Raw genomic sequence first — 24,768 nt, 5'->3', positions numbered from 1 at the left:
ACCTCTTGTTCTAGGCAACTATTAAAAAAATTTTCTTGAAACTGAAAAAACACATTTAGCTTTCAACAATAAATCATGCTAACCTCAATTATCAGCCAGACTATTAGATCATTAGAGTATCAGAATATATGTAAAATTAAATTGTATTTCTGGCTCCTTCTTTAAATTTTGGAATATGGCCAACAAACTTGGGAGTGAAGAAAAATACCTTTTAGTTATATCTTCTACAAGATAATGTGGATGACAGTAATATTCTGCCAATAAAATTTATTTAGTGTCTAGAATGATTTATTACCTACTCTTCATTGAAAGAGAAACTGAAAGCAATATAATTAATAGCTTGTTTTTGTGGCTTATAGTTAAAGGGTAAAAAGTTTTTTTATTATGTGGCAGCATCTTGTATCACTCCTTTCTAAGCACATAGCACAGTGCCCAGAAAACAAGTGGAAGTCAATAAATTTTTACTGAATGAAATGAATTAATTACCATTTGGTTTTATACCAAGGACCAACATATGACCTTTAATCCCCAAAAGATAAAACACACAATCCCATTATATGTGAACCACATCCACAAGACCAGAATCTAAGATCCCCATTTTGAAGAGTAGCTGGAACAACTTCTTTTTGAGGCAATTCTGCTTACTTAGCACTTTATTCCCCCCTACAGTTTTCCTTCTTTTGTTTTTGGACTAAGGATATTTGTATAAAAACAGAATCTTTGTTGCTTAGTAATTCATCTGCTCCAGCTGCTTGTGTTCTGTTCCCAATCAAAATTCTCAGTTTTCAGCCTCCTCCTCATTTTTTACAAGGGGTTAGAGAATTGGCCAGATTTGCTCCTTTCTCCATCTCTACGGAACCCTGGGACCCAAGCTCCCATACGTTGCTCTTTTCTTGGCTTCTGTTTTGTAATTATGTCTGGTTGTGCCATACCTTATCTATCAGCACGCATCAAAAAGTGCCCACTGGGTAACACAGCACTACCTGTTTCAAAATTCTCTGGCTTCAAGTCAGAGCAAGGTTACCCAAAGTCGCAGAGGGTACACGGAGAGGGCCAGGAGCCCAGGGAACATTACAAAAGGTGGGCGGGTACATTTAGATAGGTAGGAAAATAATCTATTATTCCTTCAGAGGAGAAAGCATAAAGGGAAGTTGATCACCTAGTATTACTGTCAATTCAGTGTAAAGCACTTTACTAATCACACATATTTTTCAACATCAATTCTCATTGTGTTCCCTTCCATTCCATACACCTATCTATCTTTCTCAGAGCTGTTTCTCTTATTTCTTGCTATTCTTCCAAAAAGGACAATAAACAATTTCCTAGCCACTCATCATCATAAACTCTGACATGTTAAATTACCCCCTACTCAGTTTATGGACCCTATTAGCCCATAAAACTCTTCCCTCACCAGCAACCCACCTCACAGAAAATTCTTATTTCCCCTTTTCCCTGCTGCAAAGAATATTTCCTGAAGGAGCAACTGAGCCACACCCACCACCCTCCTCCTGCGTTGAAGGTGTATCCCTCAACCCCAGGACACTAGGGGCTCTTCTTACCTGGAAGGCAGTTGCATTCAAACGTGAAGTCACCTGTCTGCCGGCAGGTGCCACCATTGACACAGGGGGAGGGTGCACAGGGCACGTATGGGCTGTCACAGTGCTGGCCTGTGAAGCCCTGAGGGCATTGGCACTGATAGGAACCCGGTAGGTTGAGGCAGGTGCCGCCATGCTGGCACTGTCCTGGAACGTCACACTCATTGACATCAGTCTCACACTTGTGTCCTGTGAAGCCTGTGAGGCATTTGCAGGAGAACTGGTTGGCCACAGTGGTACAGGTACTTCCATTTGCACAGGGATGAGATAGGCAGGCATCAGTCCACTGGCACAGCTTACCTAAAGAAGGAGAGAAGAACTCAGTGCTGCCCACTGAAGTGGGAGCCAGCCCCATCCTCTCCCACCCAACTAATGCTACTTACAGTGTGGAGTATCCCTAAGCAGTTTTGAACTTCACAGGAAGCTCAAATCAGAGCCTCCTCAAGATCATCTGATATAGGCACTCCCTAGGGCCCTCAGCCAAATACAAAGACCCAGTGGAACACATGGAGGGGACTGTAGGCTAGTCATATAAAACCAATCCTTGGAGAATTCCATCTGTCCCTTTGGGGACAAAGAAGGGTCTGGATCTACCTACTGTCTCACACCTTGTCTTTGCATAAGCTGCTCCTCTGTTTGGAATGCCATCTTCCTTTTTGTTTACCTAGTGAACTCCCACTCGACAATTCTACTCATAAGTTACCTTATTGCCCTTCTCAGATCCCTAAATCACTCTCTGTCTCACACACACATCTGCACATACATAAGCAGACCCCAAATTTTCTGTTACCATTTATTATATCACCCACCATGCAGGCAGGGGCAGGATCCCTGTAGTAGACTCTCAAAGCATGTCTTTTGAATGAATAAAATGCATTGATCTTTTCCACAATATACAGTTACTAAACAGACCTCTTATATGATAGAAACAAGTCAATGCTATTTTTATTTCCTTTAAACACAATCCACACACATATTCTAGGGAACATTTCATTAATTGTGATCTTGCTATAAATATTGCTTAATGTCTTTGATGAGGATGAAGAATCTCTGGCTACTTATCTATGAAAAAAACTAGAAGCTGTCATGAGAATAAAGGTCTAGAAAGGTAAGTCTTGCAGACTCTCAGGCAGGAAAATACAAGAGGAAGTCAGAAGACTGATGTGCTGGATCTTATGGCATGTCTTTGAGGTAGAAAAAGAAAAAAAATTCCCACGCTATTAGTAAATCTGGTATTCATATGGATTTTTGTTTTCATCAGCTTAAGCTTTTTGTTTTTAGCTAGAGATTATGAGAACTTCCTGAACTTGTTAGTATTCCAACTGGCTGTCTAGGTAAACACCCAAATATATGAAGCTCATAGAAAAACAAATGAAAGCCATGACAACTTTTCTAAAAGAAAGAAGGAGGTGACACATGAGCACACAGACATGCTCTCTACCAAGGAATGTCACATCAAAGGCGAAAGGTATAATAAAAATTTGGGCATAGCAGGGGCACCTGGGTGGCTCAGTCAGTTAAGCATCTGCCTGCAGCTCAGGTCATGATCCCAGGGCCCTGGGATGCAGCCTCACATCAGACTCCCTGCTCAGTGGGGAGTCTGCTCTAGCCTCTGTACCTCCCCCCACTTGTGTGTATTCTCTCTCTCTCAAATAAATAAATAAAATCTTAAAAAAAAAAAAAAAAAAACTGGGCACAGCATATGTATTTTAGGATGCTAAGCAGAGAGAAAAAGAAGGAACTAAAATTCTTCTTCGTATTTTTTCTTCATTCCTCTGAGAGGAACTTACCTACAGTGGAGAAGAGATAAAAATGGTTCCTTCTGAAAACCCTGTGTACAGAGTATTTCCCTACAACTGAAACAGAAAGGTCTTGAACCTTTGTTACATACAGGCACTAACTTCCCAACTCTGTTTCTTCAGCTATGATTGAAGGTCTGACTAGGCAGAGTCTAAGCGCTACCACAAAACCAAAAGGGTAAACTTAACTGTTGTAATTTCCAAACACAGAGAAAAAGTGGCAGATGTATGAAAATAATCAGAGCCCTGCAGAACACCAAGAAGAGATCCTTTTCATGGCAAAGGAAGAAGTTTTAATATGGGGATCATTTCAGAGTAACATTTTAATTATTAAGAAGAAGAACCAAGATGCCCTTCAATGGATGAATGGATAAGGAAGATGTGGTCCATATACACTATGGAGTATTACGCCTCCATCAGAAAGGACGAATACCCAACTTTTGTAGCAACATGGACAGGACTGGAAGAGATGATGCTGAGTGAAAGAAGTCAAACAGAGAGAGTCAATTATCATATGGCTTCACTTATTTGTGGAGCATAACAAAAAGCATGGAGGACATGGGGAGTTAGAGAGAAGGGGGTTGGGGTAAATTGGAAGGGGAGGTGAATCATGAGAGACTATGGACTCTGAAAAACAATCTGAGGGGTTTGAAGTGGCGGGGGGGTGGGAGGTCGGGGTACCAGGTGGTGGGTATTATAGAGGGCATGGATTGCCTGGAGCACTGGGTGTGGTGAAAAAATGATGATACTGTTATGCTGAAAATAAATAAATAAATAAATAAAAAGAAGATATTACTGCCATTTCAGCTAGTCAGGATTAAAATGGTTTAAATGACTAGGCCTTCCCTTCTTTTGGGGAGCAAAACAATTTAAAACTAACAATGAGGAAAAAATTATTCTTTTAACCACCAAATCTCTTCAACGAATCACAACAATAATTCTGTCATAGTCATGATGAAGATAATGGGCCATTCTAACTATCCTCTACCTCTACCAACCCCTTTTAATGAAAAATCAGTAAAACAAGTATTCCAAACTAACCAATCCAGTTTAGTTTACTGAGTATGTTTTTAATTTTTGCTAATCATATTTACAGAAATGCTGGTGTAGCAGGGGACAAAATAGTGAATGGTTCTGTTTTCCTCATCTAACTTAATAAACATCTATGGTTCATTTTGAATAAAGCTCAAACCCACCTCTGAAGAACTCATAATCTAGTCAGACGAGAGACATATAAAAGAAGTATTACAATAAAATGTGACATATAAGATAAAAGAACATAAAGACTACCTGCCTAAAGGAATCACAAAAAAGTCACTAAAACAGAATTTTAAATAACATTGGGCAATCACCAATTATAGAAAAGGACATTCCAGGCAAAGGGGTGTGCAATAGCATGGCAGCAACAGGAAGTATGACATTTTCAGGAAATGATGAGAATGTTGTTGGTGTGACTAGAGCTAGATGCTTGTGGGAAGTGAGGCTATAAAAAGATGTAAGGCTGAGACCATGAAGGGCTATGAAAGCCATGTAAAAGAGTTTGCAGTTGACTCTGCAGATGATAAAAATCATTGGGCATTTAAGTAGGTGAGTTTGTGAGAAGACTGGCTTTTATGATCAAAGATGTGGCAATGGGACAGGTGAGCAAGACAGGGAGAAAGTAAAGGCAAGGAAACCAGTTAGCGAACAACTGCAGGAACCCAGATGGGGGCTGAGCTGTCACCAACATAGACAAGATGGACCTCAACTGAGAGCAGGAGAGGAAAGAGAAAAGAGTAGACAGGTGACAGTTGCTTCAGGAGCTAGATTAGGGGCCTGAGTCTAAGAGTAAGGGAGAGGAGGGGTCTAGTTTGAAATACTTGGACTATACGTCACCACCACCCATTTATATCAACATGCTGAGTGTGAGGCACCGTTGCCAAGTTTCTAAGTATAATATGCAGCAGATAGTTAGAAATATGAGCCTGAATGTCAGGGTAGGGGTGGAGTGAAAAGGATGACTGTTAAGAGTCACCAGCTGGGGCGCCTGGGTGGCTCAGTGGGTTAAGCCGCTGCCTTCGGCTCAGGTCATGATCTCAGAGTCCTGGGATCGAGTCCCGCATCGGGCTCTCTGCTCAGCAGGGAGCCTGCTGCCTCCTCTCTCTCTCTGCCTGCCTCTCTGCCTACTTGTGATCTCTCTCTGTCAAATAAATAAATAAAATCTTTAAAAATAAAAAAAAAGTCACCAGCAACTGATAATGATGGCAGAACCCACTGGAGATAGTGAGTTGGGGGAGCTGTGATATGCCTCAAAAGTGGGCTCAAAACAGAGTTCCAAGGAACACAAAAATTTAACAGATGAGGGCAGGCAATGCAGAAACAAAAGGAATAGTCAGAGTACGGAAAACCGGGAAAACCAGTGCTCTGAATGTCTAGGGAGAGATTTCAAGAAGCAAGTAATCAATAGCACAAATAGCTTTTCTTCTAGTGATGGTGAAGTAAAGTTCTGATCCCCAAACTTGACACACATACTTTAGGAAGTCAAATACTTCTGCCTTTCTCTTTCTCTCCTCTTAGAACTCTCAAAAGGAAGTTAAAGATAATTGTCTTGAACACTCTAGTTCCTTATCATAATGTTAAACGCATACCAGAGTTAGAGGATCCTTAAGAAAAGCATGTCAAGATCTTAGAGATGCTAAAGAAGGGTATCTGCTGAGAGTAGAAAAATGTGGCCCTGAGTCACATTTGTTATTACCTGTAAAACCAACTTGGCAGGTGCACTCATAGTCATCCCGGCTACGCACGTGGCAGGTGCCTCCATTCAGACAAGGGTGAGAAACGAAGCAGGGGTGTGTGGTCGAGTACTGGCAATCATCGCCTGTGAACCCCAAGGCACATCGGCACGTGGCTTTCCCCAGCATGGCCTGGGCCACACATGTCCCACCATTCTGGCAGCGGTTCTTCTCACAGGGGTCTCGATGCTGACAATATTCTCCCAAGAAACCCTCCGGACATCTGTATGGAAAAGAAAGGAGTCCATGAAAACATATGACTTCTTATAAGTCCAAAAACTTACAAGATAATGCAGTGCATTCAAGAAAACACTAGATTGTGAACTGAGAGACCTAAAGGTACAACCTATAAAACTGCCTTGGTCTAGAAGTGCTTAGAGAACTTAACATTCGTGTGTCCTTTCGAGTCTTGGTAGGTGACAGAATACCAGGGGGTGACCCAGCATGGTCTGCCGTGGCCAGTCAGCACGATTCTTATCAAAGACAGAATGCAACCACAGCTTTGCTCCTGTAGGTACAGGCTGGTATGATGTACCAGCACTTGTTTGTGCAGCATTGTTGGTACTTGTTTAAATTCATTACCGTTCTCATTTTGACTAAGCCATTTGACAGGATTAGGACATTCATGTGATAATACATGGACCCACTCCCTTATCCTCTCTAATTTAGAGTAGATAAAATATCATGTGCTTTCTCTCAATGAGGTACTGAGAAATAATAAGTCCTTTTCTTGTTCCTATTAAGACATCAACTGGCCTACATCTAGATTTCTGGGTTATGTTCAGAGGTTACATTTCTCTATGATGGAGAAAGAAAAAAGGAGGTACAGGAAAGGGGAAGGGTGGAAAGGGGCTTTTTAAAAAGCTTGTATCTGTTAAAATATAAATAGCAGGCAGTTTTAACCAAATAAAAAAGCACAAAATATAATGATAATAACACAAAAATATCTAAGGTACCATATAAATGCCAAAGTGAAGAAGAGTAAACAATTCAAGAATAACATTCTGTAACATTCTCCACATGGTGTGTTAAGGAATCTTTTTTTTATTGTATTTTAAAGACTTTATTTATTTATTTGACAGAGAGAGACACAGCAAGAGAGGGAACACAAGCAGGAGGAGTGGGAGAGGAAGAGGCAGGCTTCCCCCAAGCAGGGAGCCCAATATGGGGCTCAATCCTGGGACCATGACCCGAACCCAAGGCAGAGGCCCAATCCACTGAGCCACCCAGGCACCCTGAGGAATCTTTTTATATGCCACCCATTGATTCATAAGATATGCAACCATCCCAAATTGTGTGTAGTATTTACAACAATCCTACACTCTCTAAACAACATTAAAAAGGCATGGATAGCCCCCATTTTCCTAATATAGAGGTTATTTAAATGAGACCTCTAAGAAGCATTCAAAAGTAACACAAAGACTTTGATTCTAACTATAAATTTTGCCATCTGGCTGTCGCCTCAGATATTTGGTTAAACTTATCTCTCCATTTTACTTTTTTGGAGGATAGAAAACTAGGTCTACAAGGCTGCTCCATCACTACCTCAAAGTCGACACACTTAAACCAAGAGAACCACCTCCCTCAAAACCAGCTCCCATCACAGCTGCCTAAGTGTAGACTCTATGTCCTGATTCTCCCTATCACCCAGACTTGAAGCACCAGGGTTGTGTATTCCTCCTGCCTGACTATGCCCAATCATATCCAAGACATTTCATTAGGCATTGGTTGGTGAGGTGAAATCTTCAGAGGTCCCAGGCATTGAGAAAAGGAGGAGGACCGGATATTAAGGAACTAAGAGAGAACATGCCCAGAACTGTGTAGTAGTTAACATGGCTGGAGGAGGAAACGTAGCTGGTAGGTAGCTTCAGTGCTAGTGATGTAACTCGTGACAGCCCACTCTCCTCCTCCTAGATCTGAATACAGGAAGCAGAGCCAGGAACCTCTAGAGTTCTGAGCATCTTTATGAGCACATGAAGCTAGAAATGGAGAGGCAGTGAGGAGAGGGTGAAGCATAAAAACAAAAGACTGGCTGAAGTTTCTGTGAGGAGTCTGCACCTCATATGGTCAGAAGACCTGTTTGGAGTGAAGTCCTGGTGCTGTGATCTTGGATGTGTTGCTTAGCTTCACTGTTAGTTCTCTCACATTTTAAAGATTTTATTTATTTATGTATTTGACAGACAGATCACAAGTAGGCAGAGAGGCAGGCAGAGAGAAAGGGGGAAGCAGGCTCCCTGCTGAGCAGAGAGCCTGATGTGGGGCTCGATCCCAAGATCCTGGGATCATGACCTGAGCCAAAGGCAGAGGCTTTAACCCACTGAGCCACTCAGGCACCCCAGTTCTCTCGCATTTTAAATAGTTAATAAAGCTACATACATTGTTATAAGAACTGGACAAAATCAAGTATGTGAAGAGCCTTATGTTAAAACGTTTTGCAAATGAAAAATGGTTTTTCTCTTTTTGTACTTATTGAGAAAAATATGATGCTTTATTCAAATCACAGCTTGATCTGCTTATAGGTTATTTTCTGATTTTTTTAAAGTAGAAGAACTGCCAATGTAGCATAGCTAAAATTATCCCTGAGCTATATTACTAAAAGCATTTGTAACTTATTTAAGAAGTCTGTTATGGATGATGTTAAAAAAAAATGCAACACAATTCTCATTCACAGTGGCAGTCCTATGGGCGTTAAGCCTGGCTGACAACTCTTGATTCATCCATACGGAAATTATTCACCTATAAATAGGCAAACTTTTAAACCTGGGTGGGCTTTTCCCAGCTTTGCTCCTGGACTATTACACCACCAAGACCTCCCCAACACTATCATATGGCATCTGCTCAGAGAATGCAAATTCACTTAAATATTAGTATCATAAACATGTAAAGAAAACATAAGGTTCCCAGGAAAACAAAAATGAAACAATATGAAAATTTCTGGAGCCAAAGAATATTCTTGAATTATGTGTCACTAGGGTTTAATCTGCATTGTTGCTCCCTACCAAGTATGGGAAAATAAGTTTCAACTACAGTATGTTTAAGAAACCAGTAAAAGCAGTGGTGGGCAAATACAGCTTATAGACCTACTATAGGTATAAAGACCACTGCCTATTTTTTTATGGCCCATGAGCTAAGTACAGTTATTACATTTTTGAATGGTTAGAAAAATGTCCAAAAAAGAAAATATTTTGTGACATTTGAAAATTATGTAAAATTCAAATTTCAGTGTCATAAATAGTCATATTGGAACACAGCCATACTCATTCATTTATGGTTTGTCTATGGCTACCCATGCATTATAATAATTGGGCTAAGTAGTTGTGATGAGACCATTTAGCCTGCAAAAATATTTACTATTTGGTGCTTTATAGATGTTGGCCAGATGACTGGGTGGCTCAGTTGGTTAAGCATCTGCCTTTGGCTCAGGTCACTATCCCAGGGTCCTGGGATCAAGTCCCACACTGGGCTCCCTGCTCAGTGGAGAGTCTGCTTCTCCCTCTCCCTCTCCCCCCCGGTTCTGCTTTCTCTCTCTCTCAAATAAATAAAAGAAAAAAAGAAAAAGTTTGACAACTCGAATAAGAAAATATATGAAGCCCAATTCCATATATAGCATCCAACATGCTCATTAATAATGATGTTAATGAAGAAGAAGAAGTTTCTACAAAGAATATTGCACTCATTCATTCATGCAACAAACATTTAGTAAGTGCCTATTATGTGCCAGATATTGTTCTAGTGTCTAGTGTTAGGAAAGTCCTTGAACTCATGGACTTTAAATTCTAGTAAGGGAAGACAAAAAATGAGATTAGTAAGTAAAACATACAATTTGTTTGGTAGAGTTAAGTGCTATGAAAAAAATAAAACAAGAAAGGGGGGATGTGAAGGGATGGAATCGGGAATAAATAGTAGGGTCCAGATAAAATGAAATATTTTGGTTTTAAATAGGAAAATCAGAGAAGGCCTCATTGAGAAGGTACATTTCAGTCAACACCCAAATGATGTAAGGAACTAGCCAAGCAGGTATCGAGGGGAAGGAGTGTGTTCAAGGCAGAGGGAACAGCAAATACAGTGGACCTAAAATAGAAAATTGTCCTGCATGTTTGAGGAATAGCAAAGAGACCTCTGTGGCTCTCCCAAAGGTATTAAGGAAACAAGTACCAGCTAAATGGAGGAGAGCCATACTGCTGGGAAGATCATGAGGAGTCTGTAGACCACCACGAAGATAATATAATGTAAAAGTGACTTACTCTCCTGAAGTCCATATATAGGACTACATCTTATTTTTATGTGAAAATTAATATAGTAACACTTAATTTCTTATTTAGAACGTTCCAGAGGGCTAGACATCAATCAGCCCATTTCTTTACCTTAAACATGTACAGATCTCTTAACCTAACAAATCTCTTTTAAATTAACAAATCTCTTAAAATGTTTTAGTGAATATTTTTCATTAAGCACTAGTTTTCTTTCCAAATTCTTCTTCCATCACAACCAAACTTCTGTAACTGTGGTCTAATTTCATTCATAGATAGTTTCCCTTTTTCTTCCATCTAGTTTTTACCGGCCCCTTTACAAAAATTTTCATTCTAATTATCGCCCGGAAATTATGCTCTAAGAGCAATAACTTTCCCCTTGTCAAGTTCAGTCTGAAATTTCATCATGAGGAAATTCTCTGTAGTGCTTGGGTGGCTCAGCCAGTTAAGCATCTGCCGACTCTTGATTTCCACTCAGGTCATGGTCCCTGGGCTGTGAGACAGAGCCCTACATTGGCTTCTGCGCTGGACATGAAGACTGCTTGAGATTGTCTCTCACTCTCTCTGCCCTCTACCCCTCTCCTCCCTGCTTCTCTAAAAAAATTAATTAAGAATAAACCTAAAAACATTTACTTAAAGAAATTCTCTTTCTATAGGGGTCTCTGGCCACGCCTTCTATCATTATAGTATTTTTACATTTGGTTTGTAGGACTCCCTCTACCTCAAAGCTTGGTGAATTCTTAGGCTAGAGTACAGATTCCTCTTCTCCTTCCCCATCAATTGTGGGGGAAACTTTAAGTTTGGGATACACTGCTCTTTCCTCTCATATGCATTTGTTACTGTTGTTGTCATTGATGATGATTTGGTTTTAAGCAACTACATTCATGTACCCACATTAACAGCTCCAGTTCCATAGGTTCAGTTTACTAAAAGTCATCTACTTACCCTAATATACTCTGCAGTATTTGAAACTGAACATTTGAAAAGTGGGATCATTTTCCCATGAAACTTTAATTCTTTTATTTTTCTAAGGTTTCTCTTCACAGTCTCAAAAGTCACTTTTGGTTACTACTTTTAAGTTATATATAATATTATCATATTCTGACAAGTCTTATTAATTGAACTCCTATAATACTCACCATTCATATTCACAGTTTCCTTTTTGATATAAATTCTGATCATCTTAAAAGCCTCTGGCCAGATACTATCCTTGGAATAAAAGAATCTTGGGATTCAACACACCCTAAGGTAATACCTACCCAATGAGATAATTCTTTCTAAGATAGTCTTAAAAGATGATTGCCAGCCTCTACTTGAATATAAACAGCTAAGCACGGTGCCTGAGTAGCAGTATGAATTTAATAAATGCTTAAAGTTATTATTGTTCTTGCTATTAAGAGTACAGATTCTAGAACCAGACCACATGGATTTCAATTACAACTCCACATTTACTTGATGGGTGACCCTGGGCAAGTTATTAAACTTCCTTGTTGTAAAATGGACTTAATAATAGTGCTTACCTCATAGGGTTTTTAAATAACTGTAAAGTACTTAGAATGGTATCTGGCACATAGTAAACACCATGCATTTGTTAAGTAAAATAAAATTAATGGCTCACTACTTCAACAACAGAACAGTCTTCAGTATGGGTGGATTTCTGATAGAAAGCTCTTTCTTGACTCTTAATCACAGGAAACAAACTGTGAGTTGCTGAAGGGAAGGGTGGTGGGGGGATGGGGTAACAGGGTGATGGACATTAAGCAGGGCATGTGATGTAATGAGCACTGGGCATTATGTAAGACTGATGAATCACTGAACTCTACCTCTGAAATCAATAATACGCTATATGTTAATTAACTGAATTTAAATTAAAAAAATAAATACATGAAAAAGAAAAGAAAAGAAAGCTCTTTCTTTCTGATGTCTTAATTTCTGCCTCCCCTCCTTGGTATATACCCAAGATAGCTAAAAATGTTAAGTCCACACAAAAATCCATAAAGAATATTCAGAGGGGCACCTGGGTGGCTCAGTGGGCTAAAGCCTCTGCCTTCAGCTCCAGTCATGATCCCAGGGTTCTGGGATCAAGCCCCACATTGGGCTCTCTGTTCAGCAGGGAGCCTGCTTCTCCCTTTCTCTCTGCCTGCCTCTCTGCCTACTTGTGATCTCTGTCAAATAATTAAAAATATATATTCATAGTAGTATTATTCATAATAGCAAAATGTAGAAATGACCCAAATATCCATAAGCTGACAAATGTATAAATTAAAAAATAAATGGATAAATAAAATGTGATATATTCATATAATAAAATATTATTTAGTCATGAAAAGGAATGAAGATCTGATACACACTATGACATGGATGAACCTTGAAAACATCATGCTAACTGAAAGAAACTAACTAGACCCAAAAGGCCATGTAGTATACAATTTCATTTTTATGAAACATCCAGAATAGGCAAATTCATAGAGACATAAAAGAGATTATTGTTGCCAGGGGCAAGGAGGAAGGGAAAATCGAGAAACCACTAAGTAACAGAGAGCTTCTTCAAAGTGGCGATAATAAAAATGTTTTGAAACTAGATACTGTTGATGGTTACACATGAATATACTAAACACCACTGAACTGTACACTTTAAAAGGGTAAGTTTAATACTATGTGAATTATATCTCATTTTAAAAATTTTTTGCCTCCCTAAAATTTTCACTTAGTGGCTATTATCATCCTCTAGAATAAAAAATAAGCCTTCTGCTTCTTTAACATGTAGCCCTTCAAGAACTTAAAGATAGTTATGTTGACCCTTTGGTTTCTCTTACAGGATTCAGTACTTTGGACTATGCCTTAGTATAAAATTATTTCCAGACCTCCTCACCATTTCAGTGGCTCTTCTCTGCTTAAAATAGTAATAACAGTGACCAACTTACTGTATATTATGTATTTGCCATGCATTTTACAGCTATTATGTCTTTTATTATTCCCTGTAACAGTACTGATAAATTATGATCCACATTCGCATCTGAAGACCTTGAAGCTTAGGATTAAGATTTCACAGCTAGGACATGGCAAAGGCAGGGTTCAAACCCACATATGACTTCAAAGCCCATGTACCCCAAACACTGGGCCATCCTGCCTCCTCCTACTAGATGATTCTAGTTTATCAAAAACTTATTTAAAACACAGGGCCCCAGGGGCACCTGTGTAGCTTAGTCGGTTAAGCGTCTGCCTTCTGCTCAAGTCAGGATCTCAGGGACCCCTGCTCAGTGGGAACCCTGTTTCTCCCTCTCCCTCTGCTCCCCCCAACTCATGTTTTCTCTCTCTCTCTCATAAATAAATAAAATCTTAAAAACAAACAAACAAACAACAAACACAGTGCCCCAAATGAGGGGATAGAAAGAATAACACATGTGATCTTACCAGCACAGCATAGAACTTGGGACAATCTGGACACTATATTTTTACTACTGCAGCATAAAACTTTGTTCACTTTTTTAGAAGACACAAAGTACTATTATGAGCTACTGAACCTACAGTTAAAATGCCAGATCTTTTTTTCATACAAACTACTCATGCTGTATTTCTTGCATCCTATACTTGTACAACACAGTGTTGAATGCAATAATTGGACCTGTCACCGTGCTGAATCTTTACCCTAAGTTTCTTTGAGATAACTTTTACACTTTATTTCTATAATTACAGAATTTCAGCACTGCACTGTACTTCAGAAATCAACTGGTCTGATTTTTACTATTTTACTGATAAGAACACCAAAGCTAAATGGCCTGCCCCAAATTTGCTACCTGTAAATCTAGCAATTTCCTGCACTTTTGCACCATCTACAACTATATTTCTATCTTTACCTAAATATTTTATTGAAACATCAAACAGCACTTAACTGAATGTATTCTACTAGGTCTTGCTCTAACACTGGCATCTATTCAGTCAGCCCTATCATTTTAGCTGCGTCAGCATCCTATTCACATCTCTCCATGAAGATAGCCAGGAAATCCCTCACTAAACCTAAGCATACTACTTACAGAATAATCCTTTTCAAGCATAATTTTGATCACGTTACCTCTCTGCTCAGAAAACAGCATCCAGCCCCTCAAATCCAAGTTTCTTAGAGTCTATGGCCTATTCATCTGCTGTGCTCCTATCATCCAATCCCTTACTCCTAAGTAAAACACTCCAGATAACGTCCATACTCTTGTCTACTGCTCCCTATATAAAAATCTTCTGAAACTTTCGCATCTGCTATGTCTCTAATTTATGCTCCTTTCTTCCATCCTTGCTTCAAAGGTCTGCTCAAAATCTGTGTCTTCCATTAAGCTCCTTCCGAACCATCTCATCCATCTCTGATCCTCCCAACAGCAGATGCAGTGTCATGTTATGCACTCCATTATTTCTGTCAGTACGGTACTACTTTGTTTGAGCCATTGTTATGTTATGTTATGTATTTCCTGAGCTTCTCTCGAACTCCCATTTGATCTCTCTTCTTGTAGGGAAGGGCATGTCTTGAGACACTTGGTACAGGTATCTTAAATACCATAAGCACCTATATACCACTGAACAACTGGCTCAAAAAAAGGTTAAGTATCATGTGACGGATAAAATCGGTCTCTCAATCCAAATATGTTCCCAAATCCCCTACCGAACCCACACTGTGTTCTGTCTGGCAAAACACGGGCTAAATCAACCCTAAGAATCGTCCTAAGGTACAAGATTATCCCTCATGCTCTAGGAGGCTAAGGGGAATTATGGACATGGGAAGAAAGCAGGTAAATGGGTAAATGAGAGTGACAGTAATAAAGGACCCCTATTTCCTAAGGCAGGAGACCTGAATTTGCAAATCCCTGTTCAACTTAATACAAGTATACCATATACCCTGTTAGTCTGAGTGGAAATTAAGAGTCTGCCTGAAAATAAGAACTACAAGAGCTCCCTTCTTGAGATGGCTCAAGTTGGGTTTGGTCAGAGGCCAGAAACATGGGCTAATCATCCAAATTCTCTCAGAAATCTGTAGTTCTATTAAGCTATTACTGCAGTATAATTTTTGGAAAATAGCCTATATCTTTTTTAAATTAATATATAATGTAGGGACACCTGGGTGGCTCAGTGGGTTAAAGCCTCTGCTTTCAGCTCCTCGGGTCATGATCCCAGGGTCCTGGGATACAGCCCCGAATCCGACTCTCTGCTCAGCAGGGAATCTGCTTCCTTCTCTCTCTCTCTCTCTCTGCCTGCTTCTCTGCCTACTTGTGATCTCTGTCTGTCAAATGAATAAACAAATCTTTAAAAAGTATATGTGTGTGTATATATATGTATATATATATGTATGTATATGTATATATATAAAATGTATTATTTGCCCCAGGGGTATAGGTCTGTGAATCGTCAGGCTTACACATTTCACAGCACTCGCCATAGCACATACCCTCCCCAATGTCCATCACCCAGCCACTAGCCTATATCTTGAACTAGAGGTGTGTGTTAAAAAATGTCTTTAAATAAATAAATAAACAAATAAATAAATCTAACAACTGCCTTTTGTTCCCAAAACTGTCTCAAGGCCTCCCTTCTGAAGGGAATTTATCACTTATTTTAGCAGTTCTCTCAGTGACTTCCTCCTGTTCTATCCCCCTTCTCTAGCTTTGGAACTCTGAAAGAATACAGTTAACAGAGGAGGCTGGGAATAAAGGAAAAGTTTTCAGAGGCTTTTCCCTGTAAAATAATTCTATAAATTAATCTGAATATTTATCAGGCCCATTCAGATATATACACACCTTTTTTCTGAAAAAGTCTGCCATTTCTGACATAAAGAAGTCCACTCTTTCATTGTTACTGCTCAAACACACATGGGCAATGGAGTGGGGGGGGCGGGGAGGAGGGAAGGAAAGAGGGAGAAAAACAAGGGATTCCTCCTCGTGGAACTAGAAAGCATTCCAACTAGAAGGACGCCCATACCGTGCCCCCTCAATAAAACAGATGAAAAACAGACCCCAACTCTCACATGTCATCAGCAGCTTGGATGCGTTTACATGTGGCCACTTTACAGATTTCAAGGAAGCTGGGATTTGAATAGCAATTCCAATCTATCTGGCAATGGCTGCAGTTCAGCATCAGTCTCCCTAGTAATACAGGACAGAAAATTTTGTTCTTTCAAGTTTCCTAAGTGAATAGCCACTCATCTAGAGAAAAGCTTAAAACACTGTAGCAGCTTGTGTCAGCTCCAAGAAGACTGAAGTCTGAGCAGGAAATAAGCCCCCTTTTCCAAATAAAAGCCAGTGTTCTCTCTCCTTGTTTTCTCCACCGAATGTTCTGTATCAGCAGGGTGAGCCCAAATTGCATCCAGGGCTTTACTGCAGCCCTGCCTTTAGCTTTTTTTAGTGAGGATTTGGTCATTAAGAAAATAAAACAACAAAGAAAAACCCCACCGCATACAAGAAGAAAAAAAAGAGAGGCGTGCTTCACAAAACAGCTATTTCAAAATCATGATTTTTTAAAAAACTATACAGAATGTGGAACGGAGGGGAAAAAAATGTCTCATGTGGGTTGCGTCGGCCCCGCAGCTGCTCCTCATTAAAGCGCCTCTTTACTCCCTCTGGGCTAGTTTCCAGCAGAAAATTCTTTAAACAGAACTCTGCTTTCAACCCACTTTCTTCTTGCTCTGGACCTCTCGGCCCCCCAATCCGCAGTGGCAGCCTGCCCTAGCTGAGCTCTAGAGGGGGGGAGCTGTCGTTAAGGTAAATGAGGTAAAGGCAGGAGAAAAAAAATAACAAAACCCAGAAACCAAATTAAGCATTGGTCAGTAACAAAGGTCTGCAGTTTGAAAAGGCCCCAAATCAGTCTGTTCTTTCCTGTGACCATAATGCCAGCTTAGTTTCCTGCCCCCTCCCCCGGTTCCCCATGTTAAAGTAGATAAAAATAATTGCTAACAGCCAAGGCTAACTGTAACCAGTGAAAGTTCCTCCATAGCATTTAATTCCCGAAGTTCCAGCTACAAACTTCTAGATGCCCCAGAGCCTACAGAATCAAGTCTACATATACTCTGAGGGTGGCATTCAAGACCATCCCAGTAGTCTAACCTCACTGTCCCCCTCCTCCCATGCCTCCAGTTTGAGATCTCATCAGACTGTCAACGTCTTAATTCTGTAATTCTGTGTAAAGATAACTGGGCTATGCTAATTACTGACTTGGTATTAAAAAACAACACATGCAGACTCCTAGTTAACCTCCTGGTAAGGAGGGCAAGAAAAAGGAAGAAGCTCTGTGATATTGACTTCTTGCTGTTCTTACTCCCACACTCACTCCCCTCCCCCAAAGAAGAAAAAAAGAAAGAAAGAAAGAAAGAAAGAAAGGAAGAAAGAAAGAAAGAAAGAAAGAAGAAAAGGAAACACTACAGCTTACTCAGCAAGAAGAGAAAACAAAAAGAGCTTAAAAAAAAAAAAGTATTTGTGTATAGTTAGGGCCCAGTACTGGGCTTGTTGTGGTGAAACACACTTTCTAAGGGCTTTGCTGGTTTGATGTAAAGGAAACAAAGACAAATATACAATCAGTCTGTCTCTCTCTTTCTCTCTTTGCTCTCTCTCTCTCTCTCTCTCACACACACACGCACACACACACACAAAACTTTTTACCACAACTAATAAACAAAGACTACCAAATACTGCAGAACAGCCCATTTTTCTACTATGTAAATTCAGCTTCCTGAACAGTACATTTCTGCTTTTCTTGTAGCAGTATTTCAGAAAATGTTAATCTTGGTTCCCACATTAGGCTGAATGCTTCCAAATTAAAAGTTTCCCACAGGAAAAGAATTTTACGGGGAATTGTGAGGCTGGGAATTATCTTCTGAAACTCCACCTCACTTGGTTTCTGTGCGTTCAGGTTTTTCACCCCTTCCCATTCAAATAAAGCAATAAACACACATGTATTTTAATAAATCCAAACCAAAAGGGAAGCTGCACTGGTACTAGTTTTAAAACTGTTAATTCATGGCATCATTCATCTTCATCAAAGACTATGAAATCAGTAACCACTGCAATGCGAAACCATGCTTTATTTACACAAGAATTTGCAAACACCCTTATCTTCCAGTTTACAGTCGGGGCTCATTTATCAGAACTCAAAAGCTGAACCAAGCACCCAGGCTCTTCAATCATCACTTGAAAGATTGGGCAAGGGCACACAAACAGTGTTGAAAGACTTGTGTTGCTGCTATAACAGAAGGTGGTCTTCCCTCTGTCTTCTAGTGCTTATTCAGTGCCTGCCATATTCTACTGCACTGGACTCTGAGAAAATGTCTACTTCTAATTATAACAAGGCAAACATACTCTAAACATTTGAGTTAACAAAAAGCACCCTCCACGGTAATCGGCAAAAATGAACGAGTTAAGCCAGTTGTTGCTAAGCTATGCACTGTATAGTCATTGCAAGGAATCTGCAAACACAGAGCACTCTCTAGGCTACTAAAGAATGTCCTGTGTCCATATTTAAATGTACTGCAGATACTGTTATGATTATTAAAAATATAAAGGTATTATATAATGGCTACTGATTTTTTTTGGTGGATTTTGGTACTATGCATTGCATTTCAAACAAGAAATTAAAAAAATGGTTTCAATTCAAAATTATCTCTCCTTTATGCATTTCTCTCTTTCAGCTCCCAGAACATGCTACAGTGCACCACTTCTCACCTCCAGACCTTTGTACATGCTGGTCACTAAGCCCAAAACACTTTTCCTGACCCTCTTCTCAGAACTAAGCCCTAAAATTCCTTCAGACTTCCGCTTAAATGTTCTTCCTCTGAGAAATAGGCTTGAATCCCCCACTACATACTCCCATAACTCTAATAGATCATATCACTCATTATCCTTTAACACACTAAGAATTGTTCATCACCACACTAACACCGTAATTGGTATACAGAAGGCTTTCAACTATGCAGTGTTCACATTCTCAATGGAAGTGAGAAGAAAAATGCAAGGGTCCATGGAATCCTAAAAAGGCTCTCTAATCACACTCAAAGTTTGGGAACCATCAGGTTGAACTATTTATCCAAAGGATTATCAAACCTATTAAGATTCCTGATATGGGGAGGGCTTCTTAACCCCCACTCACCCCTAACTCATTCAAAATGGACTAGCCAACCCCATATGGAGATTTTTTTCAATCAAATCAAATTATTTTCAATTTTCCCCCAAAATATGAAGTTAACTAAAACACACATGTATGCATACACGCATGTGCACACACACACAAACACAAACACACAGCCATCTTTTCTCTTGTAGTTTTATTATTCCTTGATAAAATACTGGTTATATGAACCACCAGAAGCCTGGAGTCCTGAGGAACATGACACCCTACTAAGTAGCCTCAGTAGCATGAACTGCTAGATTCTTAAGAGAATGAGCAGTAAAAATTAAACAAGATAACAAAGAAAAATGAGTATGGGTGCCTGCTTTCTGTTCCCCAGCATGAGTGGATGACTGCTTTAAAAGTTCTAAAGTTCAAAAGAAATGTCTGAAAGTAAAACAGTTCTAAAAGCTAATGGTTTGGTCTGAAAAGATTCCTAGTTGAAAAATAATTGTACCCAGGGGTGCCTAGGTGGCTCAGTTGGTTAAGCATCCAACTCTTGATTTCCTCTCAGGTCACGATCTCAGGCTTGTGCGTTTGGGCCCTGCACCGGGCTCCAAATGGGTGTGGAATCTACTTGAGATTCTCTCTCTCCTTACCCCCTCTAAAAAATAAATAATAATAATAATAATAATTGTACTCAAATCGTATCAAACCAAACCTGAATGTAAGAGAAGGCTGGAAAAAATCTGCTTTTCTTTAAACTTGAAGAGGATTAAAAAATATTCCTTTGTAGTTTCTTAATAAATCATTCTCCCCAAAAAGGGGGGGGAGGGGAGACTCACACATGTAGGTATGCAAAATTGTTCCATGGGTAATTGGAAATTAAATATATAATATCAAAATGCTCTGAAACACTACAAAATCCCACTTAAATTTCCTTAATTAGAACCACAGATAATAAAAATAATGGACATCATAGGATAAGAAATTAACAATGTCTAACCCTACATTAAGACAAAAACTTCCCTTGGGGCACCTGGGTGGCTCAGTGGGTTAAAGCCTCTGCCTTCGGCTCAGGTCATGATCCCAGGGTCCTGGGATCGAGCCCAGAGTCCTGGGATTGAGCCCCGCATGGGGCTCTCTGCTCAGTGAGGAGCCTGCTTCCTCCTCTCTCTCTGCCTGCTTCTCTGACTACTTGCGATCCCTGTCTGTCAAATAAATAAATAATCTTAAAAAAAAAAAAAAAAAAGGACAAAAACTTCCCTTAGATAAGATCATGGCCCAGGAGGTAAAAATTTGGTTCTTGGGGGTCATTCTTAGTTATTACAATGGTTTATGGCCTTCCAAATAGCCACAGTAGATAAACAAATATGCAGTATATCTGTGGTATTAAAACTGCATTGGGGGTTAGGGGGAATTAGGACCAAAAATCCTAAAAAGGCTTCTTTGGGGCAAAGAGCGATAATGATAAAAAGACTGAAAAACACCAAGATAAATATATAAATAAAGTAATTCCTAGCCTATTATCTGGCACTTCATAATTCTCATAAATGTTGAACGGAATAGAAAAGTTTCCCACAAATGATGCCTATATTAGTACACAATTGATCCTTGAATGAAATGAGTTTGAACTTGGCAGGTCCATTTACATATAAGAAGATTTCTTTCAGTACAGTACAGTACCATAAATGTATTTTCTCTTATGATTTTTTTAATAACATATTCTCTTCTCCAACTTACCTTACTCTAAGAATACAGTATAAAATACATATATAATACAAAATATGTATTAATCGACTATTTATATTATAAGTAAGGCTTCTGGTTAATAATAGGCAATCATAGTTTCCACGTAATCAAAAGTTTCGTGGATTTTCAACTGTGCAGGACTCAGTACCCCAAAAGTCTGTGTTGTTTAGGAGTCAACTATGTATTCAAATTCAACTGTCTTAAAAATAAAGTGTTCCTCGACTTTGGAAGTTCCTTGACTTTATTATATAAAATCAAAGTCTATGGCTCTATAGGAACAAAATGAAAATCCTACAAAACTAGGGTCTAATGAGAAAGTTTATCTGTGGTTTATCGATCTTACTAATTCTTTCAAAGAACAAGCTTCAAGTTTCATTAATGTGTTCTACTATATTTCTGGTTTCTAATTCATTGATCTCTGCTCTAATCTTAATTATTTCCCTTCTCATGCATGGGTTAAGTTTAATTTGTTGTTGATTCTCCGGATTTTTAAGGTGTAAAGATAGTTTGTGTATTCGGGACTTTTCTATTTTTTTGAGTGAGATTTGGATAGCTATGTATTTCCCCCTTAGAACCGCTTTTGCTGTATCCCATAGGTTTTGGATCTAACCAAAGAGGTTAAGGATCTATACTCTACGAACTACAAAACACTCATGAAAGAAATTGAAGAAGACACAAAAAGACGGAAAAGCATTCCATGCTCATAGATCGGAAGAATAAACATCGTTAAAATGACCATGCTGCAATTTATACTTTCAACACTATCCCAATCAAAATACCAATGGCATTTTTTCAAAATGCTGGAACAAACGATCCTAAAATTTATATGGAACCAGAAAAGATCTTGAATTGCCAAGGAAGTGTTGAAAAAGAAAAACAGGGCACCTGGGTGGCTCAGTGGGTTAAGCATCTGCTTTTGGCTCAGATCATGATCTCAGGGTCCTGGGACTGAGGCCTGCATCAGGCTCTCTGCTCAGCAGGGAACCTGCTTCCCCCCCCACCGCCTGCCTCTCTGCCTAGTTGTAACCTCTCTCTGAGTGTCAAATAAATAAATAAAATCTTAAAAAAAAAAGAAAAAAAAAAGCTAGGGCATCACGTTGCCAGATTTCAAGCTATATTACAAAGCTGTGATCACCAAGATAGCATGGTACTAGCACAAAAGCAGACACATGGACCAATGGAACAGAGTAAAGAGCCCAGTTATGGACTCTCAACTCTATGGTCAAATAACCTTCAATAAAGCAGGAAAAAATATCCAATGGAAAAAAGAAAGCCCCTTCAATAAGTGGTGCTGGGAAAACTGGACAGCTATATACAGAAGAATGAAACTGGAAAATTCTCATACACCATACACAAAGATAAACTCTAAATGGATGAATGGCCTCAACGTGAGACAGGAATCCATCAAAATCCTAGAGGAGAACATAGGCAGTAACCTCTTCAACATCGGCCATAGCAACTTCTTTCAAGACATGTCTCCAAAGGCAAGGGAAACAAAAGTGAAAATGAACTTTTGGGACTTCATCAAGATGAAAAGCTTCTATACAGCAAAGGAAACAGTCAACAAATCAAAGAGGCAACTCATGAAATGGGAGAAGATATTTGCAAATAACACTAAGACAAAGGGCTGATATTCAAAGATCTATAAAGAACTTCTCAAACTCAACACCCAAGCAACAGACTAGTTAAAAAATAGGCAGAAGACATGAGCAGACACTTCTCCAAAGAAGACATACAAATGGCTAACAGACACATGAAAAAATGTTCATCATCACTAGCCCTCCAGGAGATTCAAATCAAAACCACACTGAGATACCACCTTACATCAATTAGAATGGCAAAAATCAACAAGGCAAGAAACAACAAATGTTGAAGAAGTTGTGGAGAAAGGGGAACCCTCTTACACTGTTGCTGGGAATGCAAATTGGTGCAGCCACTTTAGAAAACAGTGTGGAGGTTCCTCAAAAAATTAAAAATAGAGCTACCCTATGACCCAGCAATTGCACTACCGGGTGTTTACTCCAGAGATTCAGATATAGTGAAAAGAAGGGCCATATGCACCCCAATGTTCATAGCACCAATGTCCACAATAGCCAAAATGTGGAAAGAGCCAAGAGGCCCTTCAACAGATGAATGGATAAAGAAGATGTGGTCCATATACACAATGGAACATTACTCAGCCATCAGAAAGGATGAATACCATTTCTCCATCAATTTGGATGGGACTGGAGATTATGTTAAGTGAAATAAGTCAAAGAGAGAAAGTCAATTATCATATGGTTTCACTTATCTGTGCAACATAAGGAGTAGCATGGAGGACTTTAGGAAAAGGGAAAAATGAAGGGGGAGAAATCAGAGTGGAAGACAAACCATGAGAGACTATGAACTCCAGAAAACAAACGGAGAGTTTTAGAAAGGAGCGGGGAGGGGGATAGGTGAGCCTGGTGATGGGTAATAAGGAGGGCACGGATTGCATGGAGCATGGGGTGTTATACGCAAACACTCCATCATGGAACATTATATCAAAAACTAATGATGTACTGGAACATTATATCAAAAACTAATGATGTACTGTATGGTGACTAACATAACACAATAAAAAAATTTTTAAAAAAGTTTATCTGACATACATCTAGATACCATACAAATTATTTCTTTTAAAAATACAACACTATCATTATTTTACATATTCTTGCAGTCTTCTAAGAAAAAAAAAAAAAAAAAAAAACAGCAAAGCCCACAAACCCACATCATACGGAAGACACTAGCAGCACACAGCTCTTAGCCTACTGGTGCCTATACTTGGAAGCATACTTTACACCACTTATTCTGCTGGGATGGATTTGGTTTGTTTATGTTTTCTTCTAGATTATAGATTTTTGAGAGCAATTATTAAAACCATCACCATAATCAACCCAAAAATCTTTCCACACAAAGGGTACCTTCATGAAGTTAATGCCATCAGCATTTATTACTTTTATGACAGTAAGAAGACAGTTATTGTCCAAAAAAAGTAATGTTTTCATTTATTTTATTAATACCACTCATTAATTTAACAGTATAGACCATCTCAACTAAAGAAAAGCAGCATCAACCAAAAACTGACACAGGAGGATTCAGATATAATTCTTTGTTCTAACTTCAGCAACATCTGGCTCAAGAACTTCTTTTGTATGCTTAAGAAACAAAACAAAACAAAAAACCCAACTGACCACAAAGAAAGGCTCTTCCAGTTTATACCACATGTGCTTGAAAGATGCTTCAAGTGACTATTAGGCTCTAAGGTAAAGGTCGGCAAATATTGCCCTGGATGAATACCAGATGGTTTTGGATCTCCACCCCAGGAACTGGCTTTTCCATTTTTTAAATGGTTACATTTTAAAGGGATATAATAGTACCTGTATAATATCCTCAATTTGTCTCTTGGCCAGTAAAGCCTAAAACATTTACTATCTGTAACTTAGAGAAAAAGTTTACTGAACCCTGCTCTAAGGCCATGACGGCAACTAAAGTATATGTAGGTAAAAAC

The 24,768-nt window shown here is 39.2% G+C and overlaps 1 protein-coding gene across 1 annotated transcript in view; it reads right to left on the bottom strand.

Annotated features, from left to right (window-relative positions):
• NOTCH2 (notch receptor 2) overlaps positions 1–24,768 on the bottom strand; it is a 168,907-nt gene that overhangs the window by 86,358 nt on the left and 57,781 nt on the right. Inside the window, exons 3-4 of the mRNA XM_082685214.1 lie at positions 6,129–6,388; positions 1,560–1,895 (exon numbers count right to left, since the gene is read on the bottom strand). Of these exons, the coding sequence (XP_082541340.1) occupies positions 1,560–1,895; positions 6,129–6,388 (596 nt within the window). The remainder of the gene's footprint in view (positions 1–1,559; positions 1,896–6,128; positions 6,389–24,768) is intronic.

This window comes from Mustela nivalis (assembly GCF_964662115.1).
Source record: "Mustela nivalis genome assembly, chromosome: 10".
Lineage (NCBI taxonomy): Eukaryota > Metazoa > Chordata > Mammalia > Carnivora > Mustelidae > Mustela > Mustela nivalis.
The sequence above is the reverse complement of the archived record's forward strand: the minus strand, read 5'-3'. Positions and strand labels throughout refer to the sequence as shown.